At 41.2% G+C, this 25,429-nt stretch overlaps 6 protein-coding genes across 8 annotated transcripts in view; 3 read left to right on the forward strand and 3 right to left on the reverse strand.

Moving 5' to 3' along the window:
* The first annotated feature begins 465 nt into the window (after nt 1-465).
* LOC104812751 (tobamovirus multiplication protein 2A-like) lies at nt 466-2,856 on the forward strand. 2 transcript variants are annotated; one of them, XM_010540075.1, is made up of 7 exons: nt 466-572; nt 1,036-1,342; nt 1,489-1,588; nt 1,825-1,905; nt 2,007-2,111; nt 2,256-2,465; nt 2,560-2,856. In XM_010540075.1, exons 2-7 carry the CDS (start codon nt 1,107-1,109, stop codon nt 2,668-2,670), a joined length of 843 nt encoding a protein of 280 aa, XP_010538377.1. In that variant the 5' UTR covers nt 466-572; nt 1,036-1,106; the 3' UTR covers nt 2,671-2,856. The 2 variants fall into 2 exon arrangements, with proteins under 2 accessions (XP_010538377.1, XP_010538378.1); XM_010540076.2 differs by lacking the exon at nt 466-572 and adding an exon at nt 582-704.
* A 1,256-nt stretch (nt 2,857-4,112) lies between these two features.
* Nucleotides 4,113-9,439, reverse strand: LOC104812752 (ribose-phosphate pyrophosphokinase 1, chloroplastic-like). 2 transcript variants are annotated; one of them, XM_010540078.1, is made up of 9 exons: nt 9,285-9,439; nt 8,542-8,615; nt 5,853-6,026; nt 5,519-5,767; nt 5,245-5,388; nt 4,980-5,147; nt 4,838-4,907; nt 4,626-4,707; nt 4,113-4,515 (listed from the first exon to the last, which is right to left on the reverse strand). In XM_010540078.1, the coding sequence occupies exons 2-9, from the start codon at nt 8,560-8,562 to the stop codon at nt 4,332-4,334; spliced, it is 1,092 nt and encodes a 363-aa protein (XP_010538380.1). In that variant the 5' UTR covers nt 8,563-8,615; nt 9,285-9,439; the 3' UTR covers nt 4,113-4,331. The 2 variants fall into 2 exon arrangements, with proteins under 2 accessions (XP_010538380.1, XP_010538379.1); XM_010540077.2 differs by lacking the exons at nt 8,542-8,615; nt 9,285-9,439 and adding an exon at nt 6,519-7,195.
* A 314-nt stretch (nt 9,440-9,753) lies between these two features.
* LOC104812753 (33 kDa ribonucleoprotein, chloroplastic) lies at nt 9,754-12,515 on the forward strand. Its single transcript, XM_010540079.1, has 4 exons — nt 9,754-10,145; nt 10,232-10,330; nt 11,846-12,145; nt 12,283-12,515. The coding sequence occupies exons 1-4, from the start codon at nt 9,798-9,800 to the stop codon at nt 12,391-12,393; spliced, it is 858 nt and encodes a 285-aa protein (XP_010538381.1). The 5' UTR covers nt 9,754-9,797; the 3' UTR covers nt 12,394-12,515.
* Nucleotides 12,516-12,612: 97 nt separating this feature from the next.
* On the reverse strand, nt 12,613-14,932 carry LOC104812754 (zinc finger CCCH domain-containing protein 12). Its single transcript, XM_010540080.2, has 2 exons — nt 13,682-14,932; nt 12,613-13,123 (listed from the first exon to the last, which is right to left on the reverse strand). Exons 1-2 carry the CDS (start codon nt 14,523-14,525, stop codon nt 12,837-12,839), a joined length of 1,131 nt encoding a protein of 376 aa, XP_010538382.1. The 5' UTR covers nt 14,526-14,932; the 3' UTR covers nt 12,613-12,836.
* A 624-nt stretch (nt 14,933-15,556) lies between these two features.
* LOC104812755 (ABC transporter B family member 2-like) lies at nt 15,557-23,223 on the reverse strand. The gene is made up of 13 exons (XM_010540081.1): nt 22,872-23,223; nt 22,422-22,476; nt 22,137-22,312; nt 21,100-21,300; nt 20,626-20,885; nt 19,996-20,536; nt 19,479-19,858; nt 18,969-19,378; nt 18,653-18,894; nt 18,315-18,562; nt 17,796-18,225; nt 16,276-16,611; nt 15,557-15,983 (listed from the first exon to the last, which is right to left on the reverse strand). Exons 1-13 carry the CDS (start codon nt 23,145-23,147, stop codon nt 15,768-15,770), a joined length of 3,771 nt encoding a protein of 1,256 aa, XP_010538383.1. The 5' UTR covers nt 23,148-23,223; the 3' UTR covers nt 15,557-15,767.
* Nucleotides 23,224-25,148: 1,925 nt separating this feature from the next.
* Nucleotides 25,149-25,429, forward strand: part of LOC104812757 (heat stress transcription factor A-1d-like) — a 4,676-nt gene continuing 4,395 nt past the window's right edge. Inside the window, 1 exon segment of the mRNA XM_010540082.1 lies at nt 25,149-25,429. This exon segment is cut by the window's right edge and continues 1 nt beyond it. Coding sequence (XP_010538384.1) covers nt 25,326-25,429 — 104 coding nt within the window. The 5' untranslated portion in view covers nt 25,149-25,325.

Here is a 25,429-nt window from a genome sequence, read left to right on the forward strand (position 1 = left end):
GGATATCAAATTTAATATAAGCATCGATTGTAAGAGTGTTTTTATAATCGATTCTATTGGCCTGGAGGCGAATATCAGAAATTGAATGTAATGAGACGCAAACCTTATTTAACTTCATTTACATCAACTTTAAAAACGTACTCACAACTTGTACTCTTTAATTTTGATTTTTTTTTAATGGGATGTTAGTAAAGAAAATATCGTCCAAAGGAAAGATATTAATTTCATATATTTATAATTTACATATTCTTTTTACTTTTTACATTCTGCTTTTTACTCGAATTTACATTATTTTTCGTAGACCAAACTAAATATGCCAATAGATTACATTCATTTAAAAAAAATAATTATATAACTGAGTGGACCAAGGTCATATCCTTCTTTAAAATTGAAAAAAAAAATTGCATGGTACATAAAAACAAACAAAAGGTGTCCGAAATTTGCCCGACCTTCGATTTTTATTTTTTATTTTTTATTTTTTTATTTTTTATTACTATATCTCTTCCTCTGGTCGGCAAGGACCAATTCATCGAGACTTTGCAGAGATCGAAAATCCAATCTGGGAATTCTCCGTGAGTCCTCCTACTCTTCCATTTCTTTCTTTTTCTCTCGTCAATTCCGTGCTTCAATTTCGCAATTTAAGAAACCGATCCCCGATCTGATCTCTCCCTCGGCGATTTCTCTGAAAATTTTCTCGGACTTTGGTGGGTGCAGATTTTCCCAGTCTATTTTCTCTCCGTTGTATCTCGATTTTACTGTTTCTGTTTCGATATCGACTAAGGAAGGTTGATTGTTCTAGATCGCACCTGCAGTTAATACGAGGAGAAATTTGTGTAGAATCCTTTGGTACGGAAGATGATTTCGTCGGATTCGGCTTTATAGTGAAGCATGTCTGAGTTGTAGAAATAGTTTTCTACAAAAGTCAATCTGAAATTCGTTTGACCATCATATACATGCAAAGAGGTTGCTTGATTAGATTTAAACCGATGAATTGAGTAGCTGACATTTTCCTGAACGTGGGTTTTTTGGCTCAAGGATCAATCCCGGGGTTGATGAATTTAGGGCAAAACGAAGCGAAATCGCCAATCCGTTGAGTGGTAAACAAAATGGCTTGTAGAGGTTGCTTGGAGTGTTTGCTGAAGTTACTCAACTTCTTGCTGGCTCTTGTGGGGCTTGGCATGGTCGGGTATGGCATCTACTTGTTCGTGGAGTACCAGAGAGCAACGGACAATTCTCATATGGTGGCTCAGACTAGCGGTGATGGTTATATCTCACTCGGTCGTCCCATGCTCATGGCTGTCTCTTTATCAAATGATATTTTCGACAAGCTGCCTAAACCTTGGTATTTCCCCATACTCCCTACTGGTTATTAACTTCATCTGTCTATGTCTGATATTATCTTTCGACGACATTTAATTTATTTTACTTCTGTTTTTTTATTAACTTTCCGGCCTGAGATTTCTTGTTTTCTGTATTGTGTCAATGCAGGTTCATATACTTGTTCATTGGTATTGGAGTGATTCTGTTTGTTGTCTCGTGTTGTGGATGTCTGGGGGTTTGCACAAGGAATGTCTGCTGCTTGTCTTGCGTATCCTTAATGCCTGAACCTTTTTTTTATCTTAATCATTTTCCACATAGATATTTGTATATCTAAATGCATACATGTGTGTGTGTGTGTTTAACGTCACCATTTTCGTATAGGTATTTGTATATCGAAATGCATACATGTGTGTGTGACCTAAGTCATCATATCCATGCTTCTGAAACTTCTGTCTGTATTAATCTTCAAAATTGTGGCTTGTTATTTCCTTAAATTGAGCACAGTATTCTGCACTTGTGATCCTGTTGGTCGTAGTGGAGCTTGGATGCGCAGCATTTATATTCTTTGACAAGAGCTGGAAAGAGGTCAGGTTTCTTTCTGTGTCTATCCTCAAAATCGCTTGTTGCCTTCTGAAGAAAAAAACTCTGTGTAACTTGGCTCATCCTTTTGTATACTCGTTCTGTAGGAAATCCCAGCTGACAAAACTGGAAACTTCGACATGATCTATATGTTCCTGCAAGATAACTGGAAGATTGTCAAGTGGGTTGCTCTTGGAGCAGTTGTCTTGGAGGTTAGAGCATGCAGCATCGCTTAATTGGCTATCAACTTATCATTGTGTTCTCATTAATTCTATCCTAATTCAATCAAGGGCACTGTCTGATGATGGTTCAGACCAGCTACTGTCATTTATTATTGTTGTTCTGTTACTCCTCAGGCTTTGCTGTTCTTGCTGGCCCTTATGGTTAGAGCGGCTAATGCACCACCAGACTATGACAGCGATGACGATATCATTGTGCCAAGGCAACAGATCAGGCAGCCATTCCTCAACCGCCAACCCGTTACTGCAACTGGTGTCCCAGTTACTACTGCCATTCCTCAACCGCCAAGCCGGGATGATGCTTGGAGTACACGCATGAGGGAAAAGGTAAACATATATAGACAGACTCACCTACTGCAGAACCGTTATGTAAGAAAAAGGAAAAGGCTTATGGTTTGGTTTTTTCGTGGCATTGATTCAGTATGGTCTGGACACATCAGAGTTCACATACAACCCATCAGAGGCTAATAGGTTCCAGCAAATGCCTTCCCAGCAAAACGATGAACGGGGCAGCCGTTGTACCATCATGTGATGTGAGTTTCATCTTCAAACACTTCAGATTTTGTAATGTCGTCGATGGGGTAAAGAAGTAACTTTCTGTGAGGGTTCTGTTTCAAAGGATGGGTGATGAATCTCAATCTCTCGTGTGACAAGTCAGTCTTGTAAGGATTACTGGCATGGATATTATATTACCATGGTCAATCTTTGGTTCTCATTTGATTCGGTGCAATTTTTTTTTATTATAATTATTGTCTGGTGGAATTGGATAAATGAAGCCTTCAGACAAAAGACGATGTTCCTACCAGTACATGACCATATTTTCAAATTACCATATTTTTGGAAGAAATTTGTTTAGCAAATAGAAAAAATTGTGAAGGGCATCAGGTCTCCAAGGTGATTTAGCATCAAATTTGTAGTTCAGACGCAAATAACCCATTAACCATACCAGAAATTGCATCACCTGCCCAGGAGCATCTTCACAGAATTCAAAAAGACGTTCAATTACAGGAAAGTTTATAGGTTTATTCGAGGAAATTGTCAATGGAAGAAAAAAAAAAACATTTGGTTTTGGGCATCAGTTCTCCAAGGTGATAAAGCATCAAGGTAAATAATCTCAGACGCAAATTACCCATTTGTTAACATGAGATTCATCATCTGCCCAGATGAAAAAAGATGGAATTTTTTTTCAAGAAAACTTTGGAGGAAAAAAAATAAAAAAGAGACACGAGATAGGGTTTTGTAGATCGATCAGAACCTGTCGGGATTATCACAAATACATCACAGAAGTCAGGGGATTGACAGACTTGTGAATTTCTATCGTCACCTCGACCAATACCCACATCGGATTTCATTACAAAGATCAAAGATCGAAAAAAGTAAGGAGATGAAGAGAGAGAAATCTTTGGGAGGAAGAGCTGAGAACTTCTTAGAGGGATGTGTTACCGTCACCGAGGAAGATGACTTCTCATCTCTGCTACAACTATTTGCTATTATTCATCACAACAATCGAGAAATTATTTTAGAAGATATATCAATCGAAAGAAGAGAAGAACGAAACCCTAACAGAGGCTTGAACATAAATGGAGGAATAGCCAACTAAGACGACCGAAAATGGTCTTAAAGCGTAATGTATGTGTGTGTGTATATATATAAGCAGAGACGGAAACAAGAGAAAACCCTACTTCGATTATTTTTTTAACCTCCGTAATTGTGGCTGTGAGGTGAGCAGAAAAACCCTAGTTCATGTTCTGTTTCTTTTTTATTTTGGGATAAATTTACTCTTTTTAAGAAAAGAAAAGGTTTTACCATTTCACCATTCTATGTAACGGTTAAAACTTGTCAAGGGAAAATGTCTAATCAAGAGAGACGCATCTTCTAATTCAAAGAGGTCATAGAACTGTAAAATGTATCGACGGGAAACAAAATTACATCTGCAAGCCAAATCGAGCAAATGATCGAGAGAGAAAAAAGGCCTAAGAACTAACATGGAAGCAGAAAATATGATTTTGACATCGACAAACGATGGTTATACATTTTAAAAAAAAAAATCTATTGTTCTTTCTTATTGACGAACAACTTCGGTTAAGACCAGAAACCGGTCCTAAACCGACGGAACAATACCGAAAAAGACACATGTTGTCTCTGCAAAACAGCGAAAGAAGCAACTGCGACCAAAAAAAAAATGGTGGGGGGTCATAGATAAATGCTACTGACGGAGCTATCATCATGGACACGCCATATGGTCTCTCCGAGAAGATTAGCCACAGACAAAATCGTTAACTGCGGGAAGTAATTCTTCTCGGCTACCGGAAGAGTGTTCGTCACTATCACTTCTTGCAGCAAACCTCCCGATGATAGTCTCTCTATCGCCGGTGGACTGTCCCCATCCACACAAACAAGAGCAAATGATTTATAGTAATAATAAAAAAAGTTTCTGAATTTCGACATCCTTGTGGAGGATCGTGAAAAGGGTTTGTTAATGAGAACCTGAAAACGGCGTGGGTGCAGCAAGCGTAGACTTCTCTTGCGCCCTCCTGGTGTAGAAGTGCCGCTCCTTTCGCGATGGTTCCTGAAAATGAAAACGGTTATTTGTAAATCTTTGGCATGGAGCTGAATTTTGGACAGCAATAAAAAAATTTATAGGATATAGAGTTTTTGGTCTGAAAAAAGACAGATACTTGGCCAGGGATTTCACTAACCTGCGGTGTCAATCATGTCATCCACCATAACTGCTACCTTTCCTCTTACATCACCTATCAGATTCATGACCTGCAGGAAAACATCACGATGTGTATGTATATATGTGTGTGTGTGTTCGCTCAAGAACTATAAATGCATTACCTCGGCAACATTGTGACCATGGCGTCTTTTATCAACAATGGCAAGGGGAGCATCTGATAGTTTCTTTGCAAACGCACGTGCCCTGGCAACCCCTCCGACATCAGGTGAAACCACTACTAGGTCTTCCGAGGAAATTGACTTGCTTGCAAGATAGTCAAGTATCACCGGCTGAAAAAAATGATTATAAACAAACAATGGATGGAACGGATGATATCAGCATCCAAAGATTGCAACCAAGCAAACCGAGATCGTTTTCTGGAGATACCTGACATTGCACGTGGTCCACGGGAATGTCAAAGTAACCCATGGACTGACCTGAATGAATATCACAAACAAGAACTCGGTCCGCACCAGCTTCAGTGATAAGGTTAGCAACCAGTTTGGCAGCGATAGATTCACGCCCTTGTGTCTATAACACAGAACACATCCAGGAGTTAGATACAATGATGAACTCTAGCATCAGACTAATCAGGTTAAAGTACACTTAATCGGTTACTCCAGCAATTACTAAAGGAGAAAAATGGCAAAAAAAAAACAACCTTTCTGTCAGCTCGGGCATATCCAAAATACGGAATCACGGCAGTGACTTTCTTGGCTGATGCTCTACGACAAGCATCTATCATAATCAAGAGCTCCATGAGATGTTCATTCGACGGAGAGCAGGTAGGCTGCACTAAATAGACATCACATCCCCTAACACTCTCTTGCAGCTGAACATATATCTCTCCATCAGCAAATCTCTTTATGTTAACTTTTCCGAGCTCCATGCCCATACACCAAGCAATTTCCTTTACAAATTGCCAACAGCGTCAACACGCCGTATTGACCATGAGCAAGAGAAGGAAATAAACGATCACAGGTGTCAGCAATTACCTGAGCAAGTGCAGGATTTGCTGTACCAGAGAACAGTTTCAGCCTGCTGTTCATTCTGTTGACGGATTTCTCCATCCGGGCAGATTCCAAGAACTTAGGCAGTGTCCCCTCGTTGATGATGGGAATACTGGTTTTTCCATTGCCCACGTTCACTGAATCGGTGAGATCGCATTTCTTGCAAAAACAAAGCAGGCACGGAATTGTGAATCCAAACTTTTACAGACTTTGAATACAGGTTAAAATCTCCACACACAATACTCGCTTCCCCCTTTCCCAGCAACTATCCTGGAGGCAACAAGCAATTCTTTTGATGGAATGTGAACTGTATTCACCAAAGGACAGCATTTACACAGCAAGGACGAGCTCCAAAGAGCAATGTGTACTTAAACTAATGCTCGCACTCGACAGACAATATCCCTCCAAAAAGACGATTTTCAATTGAGAAACGCACTGAAAACACGAAAGACAAACCAAACACATTGCTTATATCCTCCGATCATCCCAGTGATCATAGTCTGGTGCGAAATTTACGGGGGAAAAAACAGATAAAAAGAAGGATCACGAAGTCAAATCAATAAAAAAAAAACTAAGGATTTCCAAGGATTCTGAAAAGACAATGACGCACTCCGATTCGTAGAACACGTAAAACCCACATAAACTACTCACAGCGCAGCCGGATACGCAGATTCGGGGCCGAGACTCGGTCGTCCTGACGGAGAGAGAGCCGCGAGAGATGAAAGACGAAGAGGACGATGACAGATACGACAACGAAGTATTGGCGGCGGGAGGAGACGACAGAGCCAGCGACGCCATTGTATTATAAATATGTATACACGCCTATATAACTCCTCCGGCACACACACTCCCAACGAAATTCGAAGAATTGAGAACTGATCAGAGAAATCAGGGTTTAGGGTTCCGAGATTCAGACAATATCAGAGAGGAGAAGCAGAAGAAGAAGGAGAGAGGGAAGCTGATGGTCTCTGTAGTGCCCGTTTAATCGGTGGTGGTGAAGGTCTTCTGTCTTTCTCCGCGGACCACGACACTTGGATTTTCTTTTGTTTCTCTTTTATATGAAAAATTAGGGATCGTAATCGTACGGTGAGATAACGACGTCGTTTTCCGCGTCCAAAGGATTTGAATTAAAAAAGGAAGACCATCATCAGCTTTATCTATCTACCACGGGGGCGTAGTTTGACAGTTGATAAGTATTTTACACATGATAAATTTAAACATTACGTAACCACCCATAAAAAATAAATCACACTGATTATTTCTAATTGGTTAGAAGCAGCTTTGCCCATTTAGTTAAATCGCACTAGACGCTTTATCATTATTTATATATTATATATGGCTATCAAGTGAGTGAATGCATATTAATGATACATGGCATCCACACCGCACTTGGATGAATTTACACTCGTCAATGCATGCACATGAACTAACAATTGTCACCTATGCAAAAAACACAGAATCTACTGATTTTTTTTTTAAAAAGTTAATCCTTAAATTTTCTTGGGGTTATCTCTTGTCAAAGATTAGGTTTTCCAATTAATTTTCCATTTAAAAAATCAGATTTTTTGTGTGCATCAAAACTGCAAAATAAATGGTAGAAAGTAATTAATATTTTCAGATTCTCTTCTTGGTTTCCTATTTGATTTCTAATCTAAAACAACTTCTTCTATTCACAAAACCTAGTTATTCTTTTCCTTGTTTGTTTGAATATAATACCAATTACGCACGTCTCTACCCAACTGTTTTTTTTGACACGTTCTCCACCTTAATATAAATCCGATAATACATAAATTGCAAATCTTTCTATTAATTTGATTAAAATAAAAATAAGTTTTAAGACAAAAGAAAAGTACTCCTTTTTTGGGTAATTTGATTTTTTTTGCCAAATTTCCTACCTGCAACTTCTAGGCAGAGATAAATATTTTAATTGTAACACATCTTTAACAAACACCCCCCCAAAAAAAAACAATTTACAAAAAAAAAAAAGGGAGTAGATTATAGATTCAAATCCGATATTCAATATAACGTTTGCCCCCTACTACGTGCTTCAGATTATAGATTCAAATATATATTGTACCATCATTCTCCCTCTTTCAGCTGTTGTTTTAAAGATCTACACAATCATTTTGGATACATCTTTGTCATTGTTGGACAAAAACAAAGGCCAGCACTCTCAAAGACTAAGTCAAAAGTTATATGCTTCAATAATATACAGTCACAAGAACTTCAAAACATATTCTCTTCGCAAAGCATTTTCATAAGTTCAAGGTTTATGTACTTTTGTATTGACCTGATCATCAATCTAAATACTACAGCTTGTATCTGTATAAGAAGGCAGGGTCTGATAAATGATAATAACCAAGTCAGATACCTATAAAGAAGTTCAGAGATATACCCTATTTCGTCTATCTAAAGTTCCCATACTGAGTAAAAAATAAGAAACACTAGCAAAACCTAGACATGAAGAACCAAATGCTGCATAGCTCAACGTGAAGTAAATGTTTAATGTGGAATCAGATTCTTGTTTTTTTGTGTTGGGGGGGGGGGGCATGTTTCATACCGCCAAGAAAACCGAAGAAGAAAATTCGCAGTCAAAAAGGTTTGTCTATTGGGACCAGAAGAATGGGAATACTTTGATTATAATGATGAGAATAACGGATTTGGACATATGTACCTTATCCAGAGAAAGCACCATTGGCCTCAGAGTCCGAGCTTATCCGGAAATGGTCACTTAAGAGATTGCTTCACCTGCAGAGGTAAATGAAAGAAGAAGCATGGGATAGGAGCATAATATATAAGAGAAGCTAGTTGCTTATTGGTAACTTACATAGCATCAAACTGTATGTCCCTAGATAAGCATGAGAGATGAAGTTTGTGCCACAGGGGAGAGTTTTAGGTTGTCGAAGAGCATGAAAGCTCGGTGATTTCCATGTTTTCAAGTAACTGGGTGATGATATTTGTTTTGGACAAAACCGATTCCAAGAGACATAGTTGGATCAAAGACCATTAGCAATGGCTTTGTAATGTTAATTAGGTTGAAGGTCATTTCACTGGTTTTTTTCTTGATAATTGAGTTCTTATTACTCCATTAGCAGAAATCAAAATCACTGCACAAAGGGTATAAGTCCATCACTTGAAGAGCCAGGAAATAATCAAAGATTATAACATTTCTGCATTCAATCATCTGAACTATTTCCGGCAATTTATTTCCCTAAGAAGCCTCATCAGTCAACAACATTTGATCCATTTCATCGAAACCTAAACATATCCTTGTCACAATTACTCACTTCCCCCACGATTAGACTACATCAAGTACCGAAAAAGAGCGAATCGAACCGTGATTCCTCCAATCGGACTCCGAAAACATAGAAATCCACATACATATAGGTATATGCATTCATGTATTGAAGCGAGTACCTGAGAAAAAAGACTATTGACGCATCGGATGAAGATGCTTGGCAGTGGAATTCACGGCCTGTGACATTTGATCGGAGACGGCCAATTTTGCCGGTCCGGTCACAGGCGTCCCTCGCATATACCGTCGCCGTCGCCGTCGCCATTTTTCACAAAAAATGAACATTTCCGTTTCTGAAACCAAAGGACGCACGTGTTAAATAGATATTTCAAATGGAGCCCTATATTTATTCATCTATATCAAAATATTCCCGATATTTAATTTATTTACATTAGGCCCTCCCACGAACGTTGAAATCGAGATAAGATCAACTATACGCTGACCATATGTAAATAGTTAAATTAATACGGGAGTTAAAACAAATAGTTGGTCAATAAACCGAATTTTGGTTTGCGGTTCACAATCGGTATAATAACTGAATACCAAACCGGCCCAAACCATAAAATCCAGGTGGCTCGGTCTAATCCTCTCCCCTGTTATTTCCCAGTCTACGAAGCTTAACTAATCTATCTACAATGGCGGCAGTGGAATCAGCTCTCCTCTTCTCCTCTTCTCCCACACTTTCTTCTTCCCCGAAACTCTATATTTTCAGCAAATCCACCGTTCTAAATCTTCGAATTCGCAGTTTTTACCCTTCTCTTTCGCGCAATTTACCTCTATGCCCCGGCGGCGGCCACTCTCGGCGGCTCGTCTCCGCCCTATGCTCCGTCGCAGAGGAAGAAACATCGCTGGAGGAAAAAACTGACGGAACCCAGAACACAAATGTGAAAAAGAAGCTCTTTGTCTTCAATCTTCCATGGTCTATGAGCGTCAATGACATCTCGGAGCTGTTCGGACAATGTGGAACCGTGTCTGATGTCGAGGTTTTGATTCCCTGTCTTTTTTTATATCTCAATCTCTCGAGATTTTTTCTTTTTTCGCGCTGGGTCATATCAAGTTTTGATTGCAGATTATAAAGCAAAAAGATGGGAAGAATCGAGGGTTTGCTTTCATTACAATGTCTTCTGGAGAAGAAGCTCAAGCAGCTGTTGATAAGTTTGATGCTTATGTAAGCTCTCGTTATTGTCCTCTCTCTTGCTCTATTATTAGGTTCCATGATTTCAGTTTCAGGTATGATTTCAACCACAAAGCTAGAGCCCATGCCCCATATCAAATTCCAAATTAAACTCCCTATACCTTTGTCACATTGTTCTCTAATTGATGCAAATCCAAAGATTCTTGATGCGGTCAACTCACATAATGCTGCAAAGCAATCGGTCCACCCGGTTCGCCAAAAAAAACCCAATCCACTATACACATGAGATTCCGAACCAAACCAAACAACTGAGTCAGAGTTAGGCAGCTGGAAGTAAGGAACTCTGCGTCAATACCTTTAACTGCAGAACGTGACTTCTTCCACTCTTCCCATTTGTTCCTTGTTCTCAGGAAGATCACTCCTTTGTTCTCTTCCCATATAAAAAGATAAAAGCATAATGAATAAAGCAGAATTTTTTTTTATCTGGAATCTAGTACTCTTATGATCCATAGTTTTGATTGGGACATCATTGGTATCAGAGCCGCACTTCTCCACCCTTATTTCGTCGGTGATCCGGACCACTCTTACGTGGTATCACGATAGCTATAAACAAAGAACGAATCGAGATGCTTGAAACTGACCATTCAAACATCCACGGTGAGCTTGTCCAGATGAAGACGACAATGGCAGATCAATCTCGACACTTGGAGACATCACTCAATCGCCTCACAGAATCATTTTCCAATGTTCATGTTGGCTCCACATCTGACTGAGGTAAACAACCAAACAGTCAACCGAATCAACACTCTGCCGCATTGGAAAAGGATTCTGTGAGGCGATTGAGTGATGTCTCCAAGTGTCGAAATTGATCTGCCATTGCCGTCTTCATCTGGACAAGCTCATCGTGGATGTTTGAATGGTCAGTTTCAAACATATCGATTCGTTCTTTGTTTATAGCTATCGTGATACCACGTAAGAGTGGTCCGGATCACCGACGAAATAAGGGTGGAGAAGTGCGGCTCTGATACCAATGATGTCCCAATCAAAACTATGGATCATAAGAGTATTAGATTCCAGATAAAAAAAAATTCTGCTTTATTCATTATGCTTTTATCTTTTTATATGGGAAGAGAACAAAAGATCACGTAACAGTGATCTTCCTAGAAACAAATAGGAAACAAAGAGTGGAAAAAGTCACGTTCTGCCGTTAAACTTAAAGGTATTGAGGCAGATTAGTTCTCCCTTATTTTCAGCTAATTAACTCTAACTCAGTTGCTTGGTTTGGTTCGGTATTCCAGATGTATCGTGGATTGGGTTTTCTGTGGCGAACCGGGTAGACCGATCGGTTTGCAGCATTATGTGAGTTGACCGCATCAATTCTCCTCTGGTGAAGAGTAAGGTTTGTTTCTTTTAGAAAGAGTCTAGATCGATAGCATGGAATCTAAGAAAGAAATGAGAGAAGTTTTACTGGTTTAAGTCACACATTGCACCCAATGGTTTGATTTTATTCATGAATATCTGAGCTCTCTTTCTGTGGTTATCTTCCAGCAAGTCTCTGGAAGGATTATAAGGGTGAGCTTTTCAAGAAGGTTCAAAAAACCTCGACCAGCACCCACTCCTCCTCCTCCTCCTGGCTCCAGAGAAACACGTCACAAGCTCTACATATCAAATCTGGCTTGGAAAGCAAGATCAACCCATCTGCGGGACTTTTTTGCTGCTGCAGATCTCAACCCGGTTTCGGTTAAGGTTGTCTTTGACACCCCCGAAGGAAGAGCTGCAGGCTATGGCTTTGTCTCGTTCGCTACTAGAGAAGAAGCCGAAACTGCAATTTCCAAGCTCAACGGGAAGGTAAAAAAAGTTTGGTTTGCTGTCCTTTCCCGAGCCAGAGACAAGCATAAAGTTCCTGTCTTTATGCTCACTGGATCATTGTTCATCATAAAGTTTGCATCTTTAGCTTTTGATCTTTGGTTTTTACTCTTCATCAGGAGCTAATGGGCAGACCCATCAGTTTAAAGTTCAGCGTAAGGACTGCCAGCGAATCTGAAGACGAGGATGGAGCCAAGGACGGTACTTCTCAAGAGGAACCCACAGAATAAACATTCTTCATTCTCTGTGTTGTGTTTCTCTTATGATGGCATGGTAACATGAGAATTTGACTGTCCATCAATTTATTGCAATTTCGATTGTCTTCTTTCTGCTGCATAGTCTTCAGTATCCAGAATACATTATTGTGATATAATTGACGTAAATGTATAAGATATTAAGATTGTCTCGGTTTACCAGTACCAAACATGATTCAGTTTGGTTCTGTCTGATACGAAAAGATCGGTACAGTATCACAATTCACAGTTGAGAGTGGCAAACCGAAGAACTACAAGGAGAGAAGAGGAGATTTCAAAGTCATAATCTACAACAACAAACAGAACAAGCAGTACACATACATACAACTCTACAACTATATCGACCTCGACCGGAGTTGTTAAAGCACAGGAAAAAAGGAGAGATTTTTACCTTTCTCCGATCCATAAAGGCAGAACCTTTATTCAATGTCATCAATCCAATCGCCATATATCCTACTGATTTTCTCCGGACCCTTCCATTTCTGAAGTGTTCTGATTCCCGGCTTCTGGGTGACGATGGAAGAATGCCGTTGAGATGTGACACTGGCATGGTAACTAACCTCGGAATGAGGAACTCCTGAGGGTAAAATGGTCGTTATGTCTACCGGCCCTTTCGGGTTTGGTCCCATCTGCTTTGCATCAGGAGCGGCCGAGGATCCGTCCCTGGCTTCCCCTTCTACGAGTCCCCCGCCATACCTATGCAACTCTGGCGCATGCATAAAGAGGCAAACAACTTCAAAACTTTCCAAATTTCTGGCAACCATTATGATATAACAACAACCAGATCAAGAATCCACTACACTTGACATTGAATTCCCGGGGTTCAACAGCTCAAAACAAGGCTTTTTCATGAGAAACTATCAGAGGGTCATCCTTTTGAATGAGATTAACAGCCTATGCATACAGATTCAACATACTTATGCTCAGCTCAGAGCCTAAGAAATAACAGGAATCTCTCCCTGCCAAGCTTGCAGGATAGCCCTTTGTGCTTAACGCATAGCCCTCAGCCCACTTACCACCACTCACAACCACAAGAAACATTGGTTATCTATTCTACCTTCTGTAGGCATTAAAAGATTGATCACCTTGAGAGCAGAAATCGGTTTTATCAGTAGCTTTCAACCCACTGGCTTAAGCCTTTTGACAACCTCTGAATAACAGTCTAACCATTCCATCAAGCAACACTATCCTACATTTTACGAAATCGAAGTTGTAACTACGAAAAAAAGTCCATTAATTGACAGAAAAAGGAGCGCCCTTTTACCTGCAGCTCCATGAGCAAAATGGCACTTCGCACCAAAAGGGCAATACCCCGTAATCTCCCACTTGTTGCAAATCCTTGTCTTCCAATTCGAAGGCTTTAGATTCTGAGCTCCACTTCCGCCGCTAACGGCATCGGCACTAACACTGCCGCCACCGCCGCCATTGCCGCCGGGACCACCAGAACCGCCGCCGCCACCACCACCACCTCCTCCTCCTCCTCCTCCTCCACCATATCCACCGGGACCTAAACTGATCGCAACGCTCTCTCTGTTCCGCGAAGCCTCATCGTGCATAAACGTACAGCTGTCGCCGTACGGACACCCTTCTTCGGTGTAGAACTTCTTACAGTGCCTTCCCTTGTAGGATCTCCCGCTTTCAGTCACAGAAGAGACCAAGGACGGGATCTGAAACTCTTCCCGTCGCTCCGCTGCGATGGTGGTGACGATGGCGGATTTCTCGTCCCCGTGAGCCGCAACGATATCTTGCCAATTCGGCGGCGGCCGGCGTAGCTCCTCCACGCTGTGTGCGAAGTTGCAGTTGGTAGGGTACGGGCAAGTCCCGGTACGGAACTTGCAACAGAGCTTCGTCTTGAAGAACATCTTCCCGATAGCCTTGGCTCGGTTGCTCGCGGCGGTGGAGGAGGACGACGGCGACAACCCCCGCGTCTTCTTGCTCGGCGGAGCAGTATCGCCGGAGGAATCTGGGTTCACCGCCCAGACGCGGTTGTAGTCGTCCTCCGTGGCCCAGACGGCGCTGTCACCTGGAATCGGTAACCAATTCTCCGGCGGATTGTTCGTCGGTATAACGTGAACTACATCTCCGCCGGAATCCCGCCGATGACTCATCGCATGGACCGAGACAAAACCCAACCCTAATTTCTCTGATCGAAGAGATGACCCAGCGATCAAATCTTCAAACTTTCCCCAAATTCAAGGAAAAGCTGGGAAATTTGGCAAGCTCCAGATATGGGTAATCTCGAAAAACATCAAATCCATCGCTTCGCGACGAATTTTCAGGTCCTTCGAACGAAGGGAAGGCGAAATCGGGAAATGGGTAGCGAACGGATAGAAGAGATGGAGGAGGCGAAAACAGTAGCAAGCCCACTCGAAACTCTTTTCAGGATCGGAGAATCAGAAGATGATTGCTGAGAAAATGTACGCAGAAATGAAGAATAAATTGTTAGGAATTATCCTGAGCTCGCAAGCAAATGAAAAAAAAAAGGGGAAGTAACGAAATTTTGAGTCCTTGGATAAGATGTTGGTTGATTAGGACACCAATTTAATTAAAGCAAACGCAAGTTCAAGAATCAAGACGATTACGGTCACGTGATTGAGTGGCTTTTAATTTTGTGAATATTTTCTATTAATTTGGGTAAAAATTGGAAATATAATTAATAAATTAAGCATCTGATAGTTGCCGTCTTCTCGTAGCTCGATGGTTTGTGGGGTTGCAGATATATCCACGGCTGTCGTGTTCGAATCTCGGCGAGAGAGAAGAAGAGAGAGAAGAAATAGTTCCCATAACATATGAGGTATTCTAAAATACCTCTCTTTTTTTATAAAGACTTTATGATTTTTTTTTCTCGTATACATAAATAAATAAATAAAACTCTAAAGGGCACAAATCATTAAGCGAAAAAATTGGAAACAATTTCATAATTGCGCAAAAGCAAAATGTTTGAGCAAAGGTGTGTATGGAATTAATATGAGAAGTAACAACGAATATCTGGTTGCAAGAAGAATTTTATCAAACAAATAAATGATCCACATTTTTTTCTCTCTATTTACCGGTAAGGCACCACGCTCGCGCTTGTTATTAACAAGTAATTACCAAACAATCACCTACTAATTAAGACAAAAAAAAATTCATAAATACATGCAAAAAATAACGAAACTTTACACTGAAATTACGGTCAGACCAATCGAATATTTATAGATAATACAACAACCATCATGGAACAGATGTTATATACTACGATCAAGGAGCTTTCTCAAGGAATAAAAACATAAGGAAATTTTATTTTTAATGTGGGAAAAGAACAAAGGAGGAAGAAAACGGAATAATTAATATTAGCGAATTAAATAATTTCAAGAAAGGAGGCGGCGGTGATCTTGCTGCTGAAGACTGATGAGCTTGGAGTAAGGACCGTTCTTGTTGTCGAGGAGGGCGGAATGGGAGCCTTGCTCTATGATCTTACCGTCTTGTATTACACTTATCGTGTCGGAGTTTTTTATGGTCGACAGCCTGTGAGCCACCACCACCGTCGTCCTGTTCCTCATCAGCCGGTCCAATGCTTGTTGCACCTATTCCCAACCCAAAAAAAAAAAATTTAAAGCTTCAACGTTTGATGTTGAGTTTGGACCGACTTTTTATGTATTTTTATTATGAATAAAACACGGGTTTTGACATGTAATAATACATTTTCATGCAAAAACTCCGATTAATAGAAATCTATACTTTGGGTAATACTATATATATACTCGTTGTGTATAAAAAAATCTTATTGTCTTTTAGCATAATTTACGTTTTATCAAAAAATAATAATAATAAAGAGAGGGAGTTGAGAGAGAGAGAGAGAGAGAGAGATAAACTTACCACGCGTTCGGATTCGACGTCCAAGGCACTGGTGGCTTCGTCGAGGAGGAGAATCTCGGGGTTCTTGAGAACGGCTCTCGCAATCGCGATTCTCTGACGCTGACCGCCGGAAAGCTGAACGCCGCGTTCTCCCACTTTGGTGTTGTAACCTTCCGGCAGAGAGCTTATGAAGCTGTCCGCGTTTGCCAGCTTCGCTGCTTCCTTCACCTCCGACTCAGACGATCCCTCTTTTCCGTACAGTATGTTCTCGTAGATCGTCGTCCCGAATAGCGCCGGTTCTTGTTGTACCAATCCTATGTGTTTCCTCAGTGATTTCAGCCTCAGCTTCTTGATGTCCTGTCCTGAAATCCGGTATAGCCGCAAAGAATTCGGTATGAGAACAGACCAGTTTGGCACGGTCTAGTTTCTTAATTCGGACCAAACCCTCATAATACTCTGTTTATTCAACAATGGTTACTAATTGATCCAACCAAAACTAAACCGCAATTTCTCGGTTAAGTGCTATGGCCACCAAATAATCCAACCCAAACTAACCGAAATTTATCGGTTAAGTGCTATCTTAGAGATTCGGTTTAGCCATAAAACCGGGTAAGGAATTTGGTATAAGCACGAGGTTATCAAAATCAGACCGGTTTGGCACAGTTTAGTTTCTTAATTCGTACTAAACCCTCATAATGCTCGGTTTATTCACCAATGCCCACAAACTAATCAAACCAAAACTAAACCAAAATTTCTCGGTTAAGCGCTATGCCGGAGACAACCAACCAGTTTCATGTAGGTTTAGGCTCGCTCGGGACGCAAGAATTGTGATTGATGTTCAGAAAAGAGTAGTAGTAGTAGTAGTTACTAACCGTCAATGAGCACGAGGTGAAGAAGAGAAGAGTACGCTCCATTAGGGTTAGAGATGAGCTCGTCATGGCTTCCGGTCTCAACGATCTTCCCTTCTTGAACCACAGCGATGATATCGGCGTTTCTGATGGTGGACAACCTATGAGCCACCACCACTGTTGTCCTCCCGACCATCACTCTGTCCAGTGCCTCCTGTACGCTCTTCTCCGACTCGGCGTCTAGAGCGCTCGTCGCTTCGTCCAAGAGAAGGACCGACGGGTTCTTCACGATCGCTCTCGAGATTGCTATCCTTTGTTTCTGTCCTCCTGAAAGCTGGATTCCTCTCTCCCCCACCTGGCAGACAAAATTACCAGGTTTTCGCAGTTGCTGCTTGTGTTCTAAGGTATCCATCCCGGGATAATTTGATTTTTTTCGCGATTTTCCATACCTTTGGGGGGAAAACTTTTTGAGAATTTACGTGAGTAACATACCTGTGTCTCGAACCCATCAGGGAGATTGTTGATGAATGACAAAGCCTCTGAAAGCTTCGCTGCTCGGGTAATCTCCTCAACGGTAGCATCATCCTTTCCGTACAAAATATTCTCACGGATGGTCGTGGCGAAAAGAGCAGGCTCTTGATTCACCAAACCGATCTGATTCCTCAGCCACTTGAGATCAAGCTCTCTCACGACGTTCCCGTCGAGCAAAACCCCACCTGAGATGGGCTCATAGAACCGTTCGATCAGAGATATCACCGTGCTCTTCCCGGACCCGCTCCCTCCGCTCTGTCCGACCAATGCCATACTCTTCCCAGAACGCACTCTCAGATTGAAATCGCGGAAAATCACGACGTCAGGCCGCGAAGGGTAGCTGAAGTGAACGCCCTTCAGCTCAATCGTGCCTTCCACGCCGCCGGTGAGCTCTTCACCCGCGTCTCCGACAACCTGCGTTTTCCTGTCCAACAGTTCAAACACCGAAGCCACCATTTGATTCCCCTTGAGAAGATCTGGAGCCAGAGCAAGCGTTTCGCCCATCGCCAACGCTGTCACGATCAGAACCATGAACGTTTTCATCACCGATTTGAAGCTCGCTAGCCCCTTCCCCATCAAAACCGATCCATACCTATCACAATACCATCAAAAGTCTCCATCTTTGTTTTACTATTATGACATAGAAAATGCCTGAATACACATATACACACGCATATATACCAGAGGGCGAGGCCGTAGGAGGAGAAGATGAAGAACTGGGAGATGCCATAGAAGATTCCAGCGATCTGTCCACGCTTGAAGGAACGTTTAGAAGGTTCCAGAAGCTCTCTAGAGTAAAGATCTAGAACTTTCTCCTCGGCGCAGAAAGCGGCCACTGTCCTGATGTTGCTCACTGCCTCTCCTGCCAGCATGTTGGCTTTTAAGTACGCTTTGCTCAAGTTTCCTCCATAGCCTTGCATGAAAAGTTTCTACAAACGCAAGAATCCGTAAGTACATATCCAAATTATGACGAAATCTCGGGTTAGCTCGTGGAAAAGCTGAGATTTTTACGAATTTACCTCACTGATATGGCCGCTTATGACCAAAGGATAAGTAGCTAAGACCACTAAGGTGAGTCTCCAGTTGAGTATGAAGGCTATGATGAAAGAAGTGGCGACAAGGCCGACGTTTTGGAGAAGAATCGTCGATCTGTCGACAACGATCGTTTTCAGCAAAGTGGCGTCGCCCTCCAGACGCGAAGCCAGCATCGAGCTCGTGTTGTTCACGTCGTCGAACCATCCTATCTCGTTCCTCAGAATCGCTGCAATGAAAACGCAGGAAATATGAAATCGTTTGATTTGGGTTGAGATGGTACAGTTTTGTGAGAGTCGTTACCCGAAAACATCATTTCACGGACGCGGAGAGTTAAACGTTCTCCCATAATGCCGAAACTCAAATGCTCGATGGTGTAAACTATGACAGTGACGACAGAGGCACAACAGAAGAGGACAGCGATCCGCTTAACCTCGTGTTGAGTTGTGTCCCAGTCCATGTAATAAGAGACGAGGGCCTGCGAAACACCGAGCGCGAATAGCGGCATCTGAGCTCCGGCAACTAATGCTCCGAACGTGCCCGATACACCGTACGGCCAGTCTGGTCGAATCATGGAGTAGAGACGGCTCGGTGTGACCTTTATCTGTTTGGATGGATCGGTCATGTCCGGGCGAGTCACTGAGTCTCTCTCCGAGCAGAAACTAGCGTTGAAACTCGTTCTTGTTCTCGATAGCTCACGCGAGTACTTCAAGCTGGGAGAAAATCGACAATCCAGATCCAGGAACAAGATTTTTTTTCCTTCAGAAACTCAACTATAGAAATCACAATTCAGAGAATTATGAAGATTGGTACCTGTGAGGCCTGCTAAGAGTACGGTTCAGAGAAGGATGACGCTGGAGAGAAGAGGATTCTTGGAGGTGAAGAAGAGAAGAGTACGCTCCATTAGGGTTAGAGATGAGCTCGTCATGGCTTCCGGTCTCAACGATCTTCCCTTCTTGAACCACAGCGATGATATCGGCGTTTCTGATGGTGGACAACCTATGAGCCACCACCACTGTTGTCCTCCCGACCATCACTCTGTCCAGTGCCTCCTGTACGCTCTTCTCCGACTCGGCGTCTAGAGCGCTCGTCGCTTCGTCCAAGAGAAGGACCGACGGGTTCTTCACGATCGCTCTCGAGATTGCTATCCTTTGTTTCTGTCCTCCTGAAAGCTGGATTCCTCTCTCCCCCACCTGGCAGACAAAATTACCAGGTTTTCGCAGTTGCTGCTTGTGTTCTAAGGTATCCATCCCGGGATAATTTGATTTTTTTCGCGATTTTCCATACCTTTGGGGGGAAAACTTTTTGAGAATTTACGTGAGTAACATACCTGTGTCTCGAACCCATCAGGGAGATTGTTGATGAATGACAAAGCCTCTGAAAGCTTCGCTGCTCGGGTAATCTCCTCAACGGTAGCATCATCCTTTCCGTACAAAATATTCTCACGGATGGTCGTGGCGAAAAGAGCAGGCTCTTGATTCACCAAACCGATCTGATTCCTCAGCCACTTGAGATCAAGCTCTCTCACGACGTTCCCGTCGAGCAAAACCCCACCTGAGATGGGCTCATAGAACCGTTCGATCAGAGATATCACCGTGCTCTTCCCGGACCCGCTCCCTCCGACCAGAGCCACGATTTTTCCGGCAGGGATGTGGAGGTTAAGCTTGTCGAATATGATGACATCTGGCCGAGATGGGTAGCTGAAAGTCACGTCCTTGAAATGGATATACCCGTCAACTTTCATGAGTGTACGGCCGGACTTCGAGGCGGTTTTGGACAGCGTGTTCCGTTCGATCATCTGGAAGATCGGATAGGCTGCAGCTTTTGCCCGCACGAAGGCGGAAATGTCGGGAGCTGCCTGTCCCAGAGAGCTGCGAAAACGAAAAATCTCGTTTTGTTTTTGCCTGAATATTAGTGGTAAAACAGCAAAGCACTGATAAGAAAAGACAAGCTTACTTACAGGCCAGCGATGACGACGTTGAGCATAGTGGTGAAGGATTCTCCGCCATTGGCGATGCCCTTGTGGACGACGATGCTTGTGAACCACACGAGCAAAGCCCACGACAGGAACAGAACACAATGCATTGAACCAAGCCCTAGTCCTTTGGTTAATCCAGCTTTCCTTCCGTACTTGTAAGTGTTCTTGAGAGCATCTCTGTACGATCTCACCGCTTTTTCCTCCCCTGCAAATGCTTGTACTGTCCTCACGTTTCCTATCACCTGATCAGAAAGACAGATATGAACACACCAAATAAACACTCAAGTTAGCATAATCGAACCGAAACCTCGTATCAAAGTTTGGAACAAACCCTTATGAATTTCTCCTTGATTGTTATCTCAAGTCAAGAACTCAAAACTAGTTTTGGTAGTTTCCGGTTCAAGACCGAACCGGGATGAATAATCAACGTTAAAAGGTTGCCCGAGTTTGACTCACCTCTTCTGCAATCTCACCTGCCTTGACGTAGGATTTCCGGACTCGGGCAAGCAAACCGGTGGCGACGAAAGCGTAGATGCCGCCAGCGAGAGCTATGAGGGGGACAATGGAGAGCGTAACCAGACTTATTTGCCATACCCTCGCGAACCCGATGGCAAAACCGGCTATGAACCGGCTTATGTAGTGCAAGAAGTTCCCTACCTGCAACAAAAACCGGTGGTAAACCGGATCCGGTTATCCCATCAACCGGGAATGTATGATCCCTACATAGTCTTATCCACTATTCCTAAACCGGCTAATTGCATATATATGTGGGCTGTAAAGTGAGCATAAATTCGGGCATTCTTTGCAACAAAAGATAGTCTCGAGCATCGTTTCTAAACATCATGGAGCAAAGAGCAAAGAGAACTAAGGTTTTTGAAAATATAAAATAAAACAGAATAAAATAAATGGGGAGCTAACACAACCGCCTTATAAATGCGATGCAGCTATATATATATATAACCTAATTAATGACCAAGCATTTATTATTTTACATCTAAAAGACAGAAAAACATAATGAAGACATAATATTGAATATACTTTTTCTGTGGTGTGAAAAATATAATAATGAAAAGAGCTACGCATGCACATCATATGAGCTATATAAATATAAATATATATATATATATATATATCTTTTTCCCTGATTTTCCAATATGACTTTTAGTTTTTATATGTGTTAATTAGTGATGCAATCCACATTAATGCTGACGAAGAAAAATAGCAGCGCAATTATTCACTGAATGAACTAACACGAAATTAGTAATTCTCCGGCTAAAATACATTATTGAATTAATCACTCTTCTTTTTTGGGCAAAGTGTCGTGATCATTGTAGACCTACCCGATAATTCAAATGCCCTAAATACCCGGTTACACTTAATAAGAGAATTATCATATATATACATATATATATAATTTATAAATCAACACCGGTACGGTTAACCCTGATACCGGATCCGGTTAATCATGGTTAAAGAACGGAAATGACCTTTACCTTCTCGGAGAGGGCGTCTTGGACGACGATGATGTCGCTGGTGATGGCGGAGATGACTTCGCCGGTAGAAGCTTCGGTGTCGAATAAGCTAATGTCTTGGCTCAGCATCGACCGCAGATACGCCCTTCTCATCTTCGCCGCCTGTCTCTCCCCCGTGTGCATCCAACACGCCACCTCTTTTTTTTTTTCATTTTAATTTCATCAATTTCATATATATATATATAAGTTGTAATCAATATTGTTATAATATTTCAATTTGGATCGAATCGGATATTTGATTGTTACCTATCCATGATGAGAATAGTATCGCCACACTCAGATACACGAAATCCAGCGAATACTGCAAACAACGCAAATCACTCGCTATGCATATACATACATATACGTATATACACACATATATAGAGAGAGAGAGTTATGGAATTAGGGTTTTGAGATTACGAGTACGCAGTTCGAAAGTAGAGGGCAGTGAAAAAAAAAAAAGAAGAATGCATATTTTAAGATGAGTTCATTCACTGATCCATGCAATTATGAATTTTGATTTGGTGGAATCGCTTACTCGAAACCCTAATTTTAAAACCTGTGAGGCACAGAAAACCATTAATAATATTCCAAGAGAATAATTGCCCACACCCCCCATATATATATATATATATATATATATATATATATATATATAATCAGGGAAATTAAAATAATTTTAATAATTTTCGAGACTTCAAAAAAAAAATTCACCTTGGCGACTTGGGGAGAAGCTTGTTTAGGGAAGAGGTAAGCGATACCGATGATATTGATGAGTTTACCGAAGAAGATGAAGAAGACAGGAACCGAAGCGCCATGAACGCACGCTCCCATGGATCCGACGGCCATTAAAACGTAATCGTAGAAATCGGCGAAGGAGAATAGCTTCACCAGCGACACCTTCACCTGCTTCTTCGTCTTCTTCTTTTCATTCATCTCCGCCGGATCCACGCCGACTTTCTCGCCGGAAAACGGTATCTCCGGCGACATTTTAGGGTTTTTCCGGTGCTTGGATGGAGAGAAAATGGAGGGGAAGTGAGAGAAGGATGGCTAAGCGAATGGAATAATAAAGAGGAGGGAAAGTTGGTTCGGGAGGAAGAAGAAGATGAGTTATTTAATGCGAAGACACATAGTTGTTTGTTGTGACATTACATCTTTTTAGTACGTAGTTTAGTGTTTAGCCTCACTGGCCCCTCGTAATTGTAACGTATTAGTCCACAATCATTTATGTCCTTGATCCACATTAATACATTATATATATATATATGCATTGACAAATTCAAAATGCTAATAAATTTAGTCTTAATTCATATATATACATATATATATATAGGGATTGAATTTATTGGGCATGCTAGGGTTGTCTCTAGTAATCTAATGGCTACTTTTTTGTTGCGAAAGTCTACCCGTTTGTTTTACTAATTAATCATAATAAGGATTTTATCGGATATAAAGGAACAGGGTTTTTAAAATATTTTTTTTTGTATTGTGAATCTTAAATATTACCTTGTTTCTGAAAAAAGAATGAATTCCTTTAATGTTTGACGCTAGCCGTTGTAATTTTCTCACGGATCTGATTGATTAAAGGCATTTTTCACGTGATATTGGGTTTTAATTATCATGAAAAGTTTTAACAATATTCCAGGATGTATATATATAATTCGACTTCTACAAGTATGGTGTATATATATATATATATAAATAGAATATTGAGTACATGTCCATGCATTCGAAGCATTTCTAATAAACGCCGAATAAACACGTATGTATAGGAATTGCGGTTGTTATTATGTGGACTTTTATTTGCTGTAACTGTGGTATTAAAATTGTCATTAGTAGAATTTAGTTTAAAACTAAATTGGAAGTGTTGATATATCCACATGAATATATGTTATTATACAATCCAATGCCTATTTAGAAAATTTGGATGATGTGAAACCAAGTTTTTGGATCGATGTTAATTAATATCTGACGTATCACTATCACTTATCTCTAAAAATAACTGCCGAAATATGAATTGTTATATACATATCAACGACAATTGATGGTTTCATTTTCATATTAAAAAATTTATATAATTATATATTATTATTGTGAAAAAAAAATCGGGGGCCTATTCCATTACTAAATTACAAAACTTATCAAACTAACTAGAAAGCCATCACTCCATGCAACACTTGCCCGAACCATACCCCCCGATTCGGATGAGTTTGTTTTTCTGACGTGTGACTGCGATGTGTTTAGGACCAATAACAACCCGCCACGTTTCGGATATGTTTATTCCTGAGAAAAGTGACGAAGTCTTCGTGTTGACTCAGTTTATTGCCACGTCGGATAATTGACGAATTAACTTTACCTCACGTATATATTTGACTTTTTCACACCCGGTAAAAAGCTTAATGGCATTATACAAACCGACACTGCTTTTGAACTTTTAATTACTTTAATTCACACAATAACCAACACTCCATGTGCAATTTAAGGAATAATAGCTCATTACATATATATTTTTTATATAAATGACCCACTATATATATATATACACATGTGATAGGATGATTTTTTAAAATAAATATTTGATTTTGACGCTTAGAATCGTCCTTTTCTATTTTGCTTTTGAAGACGATATTGTTTTCAACGCTTTAATGGGCCGGCCCAAGAAGACTTTTTGCACCTGCCCTATGACAGGAGCATATGTATGTATATTTATATACGCGGGGATATGTATGTATAGTAATTGTATTTCGTGTTATTTTGTAGTTAGTTGTTTAAGTTGCACGCATTTTGGGGAATTAAATCATTAGAATTATCACCCCTAAATTACCCCTCCATGAAATAACGAATGTTGCATGTGCAAGACCAAAGGCCAGTAGAGCACGAGGCCCGTTATTAATGAGACACGTGGACACTCATGGCCCCATTCTTTACACAGAAAGAACATGTCTAGTTTCGTAATTTTCCTTCCTAAGAGTCAAGACCCTCAGATTTCAATTTCATAGCCTCTCTCTCTCTCTGTCTCTCTGTTTGTTCATCTGTTTTCGGAATCGGAGAATCCTCTCACTGGCAGGCAACTTCGTTAACGCAGTTTCGGCTTGGCATTGGTAGAAACCCTAGGGCATCGATCGGTTGAATATTTCTTCGAACCCATAGTTGACTTCAATCATCGGAATGGGCGGTGCTAAGGGCAGGAATAGCAGTGGCGAGAGCGAGACATCCACGAGCGATTCAGCCGGCGGCGTAGGCTCTACGGTGGCGGCGCAGACTCAGCAGCC

The sequence above is a fragment of the Tarenaya hassleriana genome, unplaced genomic scaffold (assembly GCF_000463585.1).
Source record: "Tarenaya hassleriana unplaced genomic scaffold, ASM46358v1 Cleome2, whole genome shotgun sequence".
NCBI lineage: Eukaryota > Viridiplantae > Streptophyta > Magnoliopsida > Brassicales > Cleomaceae > Tarenaya > Tarenaya hassleriana.

Excerpts from the sequence above, each read along its gene's own strand:
- LOC104812751 (XM_010540075.1), top strand. The coding sequence starts at position 1,107 with ATGGCTTGTAGAGGTTGCTTGGAGTGTTTGCTGAAGTTACTCAACTTC. Across the intron at positions 1,906-2,006 it reads TTGACAAGAGCTGGAAAGAG|GAAATCCCAGCTGACAAAAC; the intron begins GTCAGGTTTCTT and ends CTCGTTCTGTAG. Across the intron at positions 2,112-2,255 it reads TTGGAGCAGTTGTCTTGGAG|GCTTTGCTGTTCTTGCTGGC; the intron begins GTTAGAGCATGC and ends GTTACTCCTCAG.
- LOC104812752 (XM_010540077.2), bottom strand. The coding sequence starts at position 6,665 with ATGGCGTCGCTGGCTCTGTCGTCTCCTCCCGCCGCCAATACTTCGTTG. Across the intron at positions 6,027-6,518 it reads TCTGCGTATCCGGCTGCGCT|AAATGCGATCTCACCGATTC; the intron begins GTGAGTAGTTTA and ends TGTTTTTGCAAG. Across the intron at positions 4,908-4,979 it reads ATGGTCACAATGTTGCCGAG|GTCATGAATCTGATAGGTGA; the intron begins GTAATGCATTTA and ends GTTTTCCTGCAG.
- LOC104812753 (XM_010540079.1), top strand. The coding sequence starts at position 9,798 with ATGGCGGCAGTGGAATCAGCTCTCCTCTTCTCCTCTTCTCCCACACTT. Across the intron at positions 10,146-10,231 it reads GAACCGTGTCTGATGTCGAG|ATTATAAAGCAAAAAGATGG; the intron begins GTTTTGATTCCC and ends TTTTGATTGCAG. Across the intron at positions 10,331-11,845 it reads TTGATAAGTTTGATGCTTAT|CAAGTCTCTGGAAGGATTAT; the intron begins GTAAGCTCTCGT and ends GTTATCTTCCAG.
- LOC104812754 (XM_010540080.2), bottom strand. The coding sequence starts at position 14,525 with ATGAGTCATCGGCGGGATTCCGGCGGAGATGTAGTTCACGTTATACCG. Across the intron at positions 13,124-13,681 it reads TTTTGCTCATGGAGCTGCAG|AGTTGCATAGGTATGGCGGG; the intron begins GTAAAAGGGCGC and ends TGCATGCGCCAG.
- LOC104812755 (XM_010540081.1), bottom strand. The coding sequence starts at position 23,147 with ATGTCGCCGGAGATACCGTTTTCCGGCGAGAAAGTCGGCGTGGATCCG. Across the intron at positions 20,886-21,099 it reads CAGGTGAGATTGCAGAAGAG|GTGATAGGAAACGTGAGGAC; the intron begins GTGAGTCAAACT and ends CTTTCTGATCAG. Across the intron at positions 16,612-17,795 it reads GGGTTTTGCTCGACGGGAAC|GACATCAAGAAGCTGAGGCT; the intron begins GTCGTGAGAGAG and ends ATTTCAGGACAG.